Here is a 7,500-nt window from a genome sequence, read left to right as displayed (position 1 = left end):
CTGTCTGCGTGTGTGTGTCCTGTGTGTCCTGTCTGCATGTGTGTGTCCTGCGTGTCCTGTCTGCATGTGTGTGTCCTGCGTGTCCTGTCTGTGTGTGTGTGTCCTGCGTGTCCTGTCTGCATGTGTGTGTCCTGTCTGCATGTGTGTCTCCTGCGTGTCCTGTCTGCATGTGTGTGTCCTGTCTGCATGTGTGTGTCCTGTGTGTCCTGTCTGCATGTGTGTGTCCTGCGTGTCCTGTCTCCATGTGTGTGTCCTGCGTGTCCTGTCTGCGTGTGTGTGTCCTGCGTGTCCTGTCTGCGTGTGTGTCCTGCGTGTCCTGTCTACGTGTGTGTCCTGCGTGTCCTGTCTGCATGTGTGTGTCCTGCGTGTCCTGTCTGCGTGTGTGTGAGCGGCGCTGGCCGTACCATGCGCTCGTAGGGGTCCTCGGTGTCGGCGGCCTTGTCCAGCAGCTCGGTGTACTCCAGCTCCTCGCACATGTGCTGCAGCGTGTTGAGCGGCTCGTTGAGCTCCACGGGCATGGACACCTTGGACAGGTCTTTGCCGATGTTGTTGCGCAGGATGTTCCACAGGTTGATGTTGCTGGTGTCCGGGGAGGGCGCGGGCAGGCACGAGCGGCGTCCGTTCCGGAAGGCACCGCCGGCCAGGTCGCCGTTGGCAACTGCAAACCAAACATCGCAGAGCCAGTCGGACCTCAGGAGGGAGCTTAAGAGGAACTCGATAGCATTTGCCTTCCAAAGCAGTTGCTCTCACAGCATTCTGATTAAGCTTGAACGATTTGATAAAACTACCACTACTGGGATATCTGGCTATTAGATCATACAGGGGAATCCAATAGTGAGACTATTAGTAAAAAAATGTGGGGAAAATCCTGTGTTGTTCCTCATTCCGGACCGTGCCTTATCAACACAGACAGGCTATTGCATGGGGCAGTGAGCAAGTTAATATCTGTCCAAGTCAATCTATGAGGTATGAGGAAGGTGTGAGGCAAAGGCAAAAGAATGTTCCAAAGGACAAAACAAGGTGAACTAGTGGTCTTATGTCTAGACTGTCTTAAATCCTAATCATGTGTCTTACAATTATGTGCCAGTGGCTGGCCCAGCTATTAAGTGTAGGTGAGGCACTGGTCATGTTTGTGATGGATGGTTCAGGCCACTGCAGCAAGATTGGATTAGGTGGGAGGGTGTGGGAACAAGCAGCGGTGCTTTGGGGCTCCAAAGACAACGGCCCTGCTGCAACCCCGTGGATCATTTCCAAATCAGAACAGCTTTCTGAACGTATTTTCCTAAGACAGAGCTTATCATGTAACTCAGGTAATTGAGTGAATCTGTATATGTGGTCGAGTACAGAGTGATTAAGTTCTGAAAGTTAACACTGAACACTGAAGCCTTCCAGGGGGCAAACGTATTAACTGTGGAGGCAGGGGTCTTCACAAGGTGACCTCTAATTATGAGAGGAAGGGCTGGATGGACAGTGGGTGGGCAGGAGTGGACAGCAGTGACACAAAGGGCCGCCCACAGCTCCACCTTCCCTGCCCGCTCCTCTCCTCCCCTTTCCCTCCTCTCTTCCTTTCCTCCTCATCCCTCCATCACATTAGCCTCTCTCTCTAATGGAGCACCAGGAAGAGAAGAGAAGAGAAGAGAGAGGGCCGCCTACTTTGTCGGGAGACGTTGTCATTGACGCTGGCGTTGTCCTCGGAAATGTTATCGCTCACATCGCTGACGTATGACTCATCGTCTGATGCCTGCAAGACAGGAGACAGAAGCGGGGAGAGTGGGTTAGATTGAGGCGGCTCTTCCTTTTTTCTCTGTTGGGGACGGGGAGAGGCGAGGGGGAGGGGCGAGGGGGGGTCAGTTTGGACCGCCACCAACTAGCCCCAGCAGCAGCCTATGGAGAAAGCATGAGGATGCCAAAGTCAATTTTCTCTTCTTGCTGCTGTCTACTATCTCTTCCCCCTCTCTTCCTCCCTCTCTCTCTCTCTCTCTCTCTCTCTCTCTTTCTCTCTCTCTCTCACACACACCAACTCTCTCTCTCTCACACACACACACACACACACAGACACACACACCAACTCTCTCTCCTCTCTCTGCAGTCCTTGCTGGAGAACACTGGGGTGAGAAATCAGTTAAGACTGCGTCACGACTTGCGGCTGCCACACCGTGAAATGCTGCAGTGTATGTTCCTGTGCCTCAGAACAAAAAAAGGGAAAGAGCTCATGCAGGCGCTGTGGCCATTGATTAATGCCAAGAGAGTGCTTATGGGGCTCAGTGCTCGTACCTTAACACTGTGGAACCTACACGTGCATTACTCACATCATGTCTCCTTTTGTTATGGCTATTACCGATTACATGGACGCTTACTGGACACTGTCCATCTGTCTGGAGCCCAGATGCCCTATGCGCGCTGCAGGGCTAGCTGTGGCTAACGCGGTGGAGTGGATGTTATGTCTGCTCTGTGGGCGGCGACAGTCCAGCACATTATGGACACAGCTGGACCACGAGAGCCGGTCGGCCTTTAGGTCATCACTGCCACAGAGCGCCGGCTTCGGCGCGGGCTCTGACACTCACCCCCGCCGCGATCGCAGCGGCGAAACCGACTGCCGCGAGCGAGGGAAGTCTGACTGCAAATGAACGAGCCCATCCATTTCCCCCCTCCGACAAGCCGAGCGAACCGTTCTCGGCGGAGACAAAATAACGAAGCTGTAACGCTCGCAGAAAGACAGCCAAATTACAAGTCTAATCTCTCAGCCGCCGCGCCAACTCGGCATGTGAGTTTGAAACAAACGCCCCGTGACAGCGCCACGCTCCGCCAACAGCCGACTGGGGAGATATGACGGAGGAGAGAAAATGCAGATGTAGTCTCCGCTGCGCTCCTCTCTCGGCAGCGGTGGACTGACTCTCTTCTGAGGCCTGTTGCGTCCTCGTCTCTGCGCTCGTTAGCGCCGCTAACTCAATAGCTCCGTCCGCGCTGCCCTGGAGCGCCTGCTGCACCTGTCCACCCCCGCAGGGCTCTCCGGCTCCATCTGCTCCGGGCCGTCCCCTGCTGCCCCCTAACCCTCCTCCTCCTCCTCCTCCTCCTCCTCCACCCTCCTCTTCCTCCCTCCCCCGTGCTTACCTCATTTTCCGAAGAGCTCGCTGACAGCAGCACTTCCTGGGCGTCGAAGAACTCCGACACCGACTCAGACATGGACAGCCGGCTCTCATTGGAGGCTTGAGACGTGAGCGGGATTCCCATGACGATCTGCTCGGCCTGTTAGTGAGAGGGAAGAAGAGATAGGGTGGGGGTTGGGGGGTGGGGGAGTTGGAGGTGGGGAATGCCAGTCAATTCTGGTTCAGTGTTCAGCGTTCAGTATGGGGAGGCACTGGAGGACGCAGTGTTGGGGATTCCAACGGCACACTGTGTGCAGGATTCACATGTGCTCTGAGCTCTACACTTGCACGGATGAGCCTCCGCTAGCCCACTGCTTTCATCCAGACTCTCCAACAGTCTCTGAACTGGAGCGGTGAGCACAAGCAGTCTTCACCAGCCACCATTTTTATTCTGAGACTTACAGTACATCCTATGATTCAGATCACATTGTGCTAATGTCTTGTTTTTTTTTCAGTTGGCCTCCAGTGTACTGTGTATGCTAACTAACATCTTTCATCATCATTTTTAATATGGAGTTGCCTGATACGGTTGCAGCGTGTGTGCCAAGCTAGAAGGCAGTTCATGCATAATGGAGAGCTCATCTCGCGTTCACAATCCATCATCATGCAGGCAAATCCTGTGCGGCAGGGCTTCTGAATATTCTCTCTTATCACAGACATATCCCTGATGCCTCCACCGACAAAAACAAATCCACCTAATGCCAACTAGAAATCCCGACTGCAGTCGCGGCCTTCCCAGAAAACGGCATTAAGTTACGCCAGGAAAGGTCGCCAGGTTACGCCGGGGTCACTCTGAGTGGATAAAAAGATTAGCTGACTTGCCGTGATTACAGTGGCTATCCTACCTCATCAGGGCTGGGGATGATGTTGACACTGACCACTTGATCAGAGAGCACCGACTCGGAATGGATTCGGTTCAGACGGGTCCGAAGCTCAGCGTTTTGGGACAGGGCCTGAAACAATATCACCAACAACATCACAAACAAAGCCCCGCTGGCCTCCTGCAACAGCGAGCGTGGGCTAAACGATTATATTAAAACAAACAACAGGGTGCAGCTGTGCTATTTATGGCCACACAAATATTGCAGTCCTTTCTAAAGCACCTGACAGAAAAAGCTGCACTCAGAAAGGGGGGGGGGGTGAATGCTCTCAAAAGCCAAAGGGCTTTTCTTTTGGTGAGCAGGGTGTGGGTGAAGGGACTGTTTAGAGACAGACATCTCTCTGCACCACCTCTCTCTCTCTCTCTCTCTCTCTCTCTCTCTGCCTCTCGCTCTCCACAAAGATCAGTGACATGGAAAGCAGCTGTCCTCACTGCGGGCTTCCGTCAAAATGAAGGACGTGTTTACACCATGATCAAGATCCTCTTTCACACACATGCACGCACACCAGGAAAATTAATAACTCAACAGCAACTTACCAAGAAACACTGTCTGGCAGTCTACCCTCGCAGTCTAAAATTAGTTTTCGAACTACCACTAACTGAAATGAGAAGCGAAAAACAGCTAAATAAACTGCCTTAACACTTTAAAAATCTGAGGTTGGACTCATTACCCAGAAAAAAAGGCCTTCAATAAAAGCGTTTGTTAATTGCAAACGATGTCTAAAGCCCATCTCCCTCCGTGTGACCACTGCAGCCTAATCATCTACACCCAAAGACAGTCCCGTGGGCCAAAGTTAATGAACTTCACCCTTTGCACAAATCTAAAGCGGTGTTAATCTTATTTCCAATTACACGGAGAAAGATAATGTGCGCCAATTAACTATGTGCCCCCTCCCACCTCTTTCATCTCCAAACGGTTTCTTCTTCCTTCAAATCACGGTAAACCAGCGGCATTGATCGTATCTGCACATCAAATAAGCCTCTCATTACTCTGTGTACACTTTCTCATGAGTCATAGAAATCTCTCCATACAGCAGGACTGTCGAGTGATCCATCATAGGTGTTGAACAGGCTCCTGTACCTAGTGATTTTGCTGGTTCTAAGGCTCCTGGACCTTGTGATTGTTCTAAGGCTCCTGGACCTTGTGCTTGTGCTTGTTGTAAAGGGTTTATGCATTGGGCTCTGTAAAGAGCTTTGAAACAATGTCTATTATTAATGGCGCCATATATTAATACAATCGAATTGGGCTGGAGCTTAACTGGTGGTGCCAGCGAAGATTCAGCTTCATCTCTATAGTAAAAGGGCAGCAGTGATTCAGTGCTCAGCCTTCACTGAGCTGTTCGTCTCTCTCCAGCCACTCCAACATACTGGAAGTCTCAGAAGCATTTTCCAAGAGTTACATACTCTATGCTTAACGCAGAGGGTGCATTTACAAAGCCACTTCTCTATGCACATACAGTACATAAGATAACATATGTTCCAGAATGGCCCACATCAAATATCTGTTTTTACATGGTTCACTAGCTAACAGACAACCAGCGTGCACACCAGAGGGATTTTAGACATTGAAATGTAAGCAAGCATACAGGCGGCACTACAAATGCACAAAATAACGCAAGCTTGCATTATTAGGCTATTTCAATGGCTAAGTCCACAAAATAGGCTAATGGTTTTATTTTGAGGCAAAAAAGAAAGTGGAGAGCCTTTCCATCTCTATCTTTCATCTTCTTTAATTTCGCCGTTCTGCCAGTGGTGTACGTGAAAATAACATTATGTGTAATGGAGATGCAAAAAGGTAAAAGATTGCGGACATTTTCAACGTTGTGCAAGTTGAAAACAGAAGTCGTGCTGGCACATATCCAATACATGTCTGATTTAATTCCACATATGCATGAGGAAATGAAAGCGGCGAGGGGGTGGACATTTGATCTCAATGTGTGAAATGGCTCGTCGTATTGAAACTGGTGTGAAAACTGGATGTGAAATGGACTGTGGGGCTCTGTGACTTGTCTGCTGACAGCAGTGGATGTCATTGTCCACGTCTCCTCACCTGTGATAGAGAGTGCCTGAGGGTGACGATCTGAGTGGACGGGCCCACCTGCTCCTGCTCCGACAGCGCCTGCTTGATCTTCTCCTTCTCAATGGCCACCGTGTTGAAGGCCGACTTCAGGAGGGAGTGCACTGGGAACAGGTGAGACACGAGGACATGGCGTTAGAGCACAGACAGGGCAGTGCTCCTTCTCAACCCACAGCACTGAGTGCTTCTTCACTGGCCACCAGCCTCTCCGCTCTCCTGCCCCCCCCCCCCTCCCGTTGGTCTGTCCGCTACCTTTCTGGGCGATGAGGCAGAAGTCCTCCTGCAGCTTGATGTAGTCCCCGGCCCCCTCCATGCTCTCGGTGAGCCGGGCGGCGGGGTTCTGGAAGTCCCCCAGCTCAGCGCACAGGTTGGGGTTGGACGAGTGCAGCCGCACTGGGGACATGCTGGCGCTGATAGGGACCTTAGGGGGGGTCAACGGGGACACGGTCACCAAGTGCACGCACGGAAAACACCCACCACAAACCTCACTGCCAGCAGCCAACAGGGACAACACTATGTAGAAGCATGCAAGCCCCCCCCAACGTATCTCCCACGCTTCAGTACAGACCGATATTGAGTTGTGAAAGGCTGACTCAGCAAGGTGACATTATGGGCTTGCAGAGGGAGAGGGCTCAGGCTACTCACAATATAGCGGCATCTGCAGAGGGGTCGTAAATGTTGTTGAATCTGCTCGATGAGAGCCGAAGGACATGATACAGGCAGATAAATAGAATGAGTTCCCCCCTCTCCCCGCCTGCCGGTTTGCAGACGGCGTGCTAGCTCTGCTGCCTTTCATTCTGTCAGGTTGCTGAGTCTCCCCTCGATCACACAAATGGTTTCCCGCACGCAACCCCGCACATTTATAATCAACACACAGGGCCGAGAGAAGAGCAGCCGCACAGGTGAGCGGTGGAATGGATCCATTCCACCACGCAACCGTTCCTTTTTTTGTTTTGCCATGAGAGCGTGTGCATGTGCATGTAGAGGCGCGAGCTCCACTTCAGTACCCCCACCACCCAAGTCTGGCACCACGCCGCACACATTCACTCTGGGCTGCCTGGGACGGCACTCAGTGCAGAGAGCACGCACTAGAGGCTTTAAACAAAAGACGCTCATGGACATGGTCACTGTCACCGGTGTCAAAGCACTGAGCAACACAACCTGACGCATCTGCAGGTAAAGCAGGTAATAAATATATAGCAGTTAATTTCTACCCCTTGCTTCACTAAAAGGACCTTGAGCCCAAAGCATGAACATTGTAGCAAGAGTGGTCAATGGAGGGACTAAAGGACTGGTCAGGCTTTGAAGAGTGTAAATTTGGGCAGAGGCGGGTAATTGTGTGTTTGGGGGGTCAGATTGAGCAGAGCAGCAGAGACAGACACAGAGTGAATGTTGCG

At 51.7% G+C, this 7,500-nt stretch overlaps 1 protein-coding gene across 4 annotated transcripts in view; it reads right to left on the bottom strand.

Moving 5' to 3' along the window:
- The window catches only part of osbpl6 (oxysterol binding protein-like 6), a 38,950-nt gene that overhangs the window by 9,980 nt on the left and 21,470 nt on the right, over positions 1–7,500 (bottom strand). For all 4 annotated transcript variants that reach the window (XM_062533869.1, XM_062533871.1, XM_062533872.1 and 1 more), the window contains 6 exons: positions 6,356–6,524; positions 6,077–6,207; positions 3,992–4,099; positions 3,112–3,246; positions 1,654–1,741; positions 405–658 (listed from right to left, as the gene is read on the bottom strand). In XM_062533869.1, coding sequence (XP_062389853.1) covers positions 405–658; positions 1,654–1,741; positions 3,112–3,246; positions 3,992–4,099; positions 6,077–6,207; positions 6,356–6,524 — 885 coding nt within the window. The remainder of the gene's footprint in view (positions 1–404; positions 659–1,653; positions 1,742–3,111; positions 3,247–3,991; positions 4,100–6,076; positions 6,208–6,355; positions 6,525–7,500) is intronic.

Source organism: Sardina pilchardus, chromosome 4 (assembly GCF_963854185.1).
Source record: "Sardina pilchardus chromosome 4, fSarPil1.1, whole genome shotgun sequence".
Lineage (NCBI taxonomy): Eukaryota > Metazoa > Chordata > Actinopteri > Clupeiformes > Clupeidae > Sardina > Sardina pilchardus.
The sequence above is the reverse complement of the archived record's forward strand: the minus strand, read 5'-3'. Positions and strand labels throughout refer to the sequence as shown.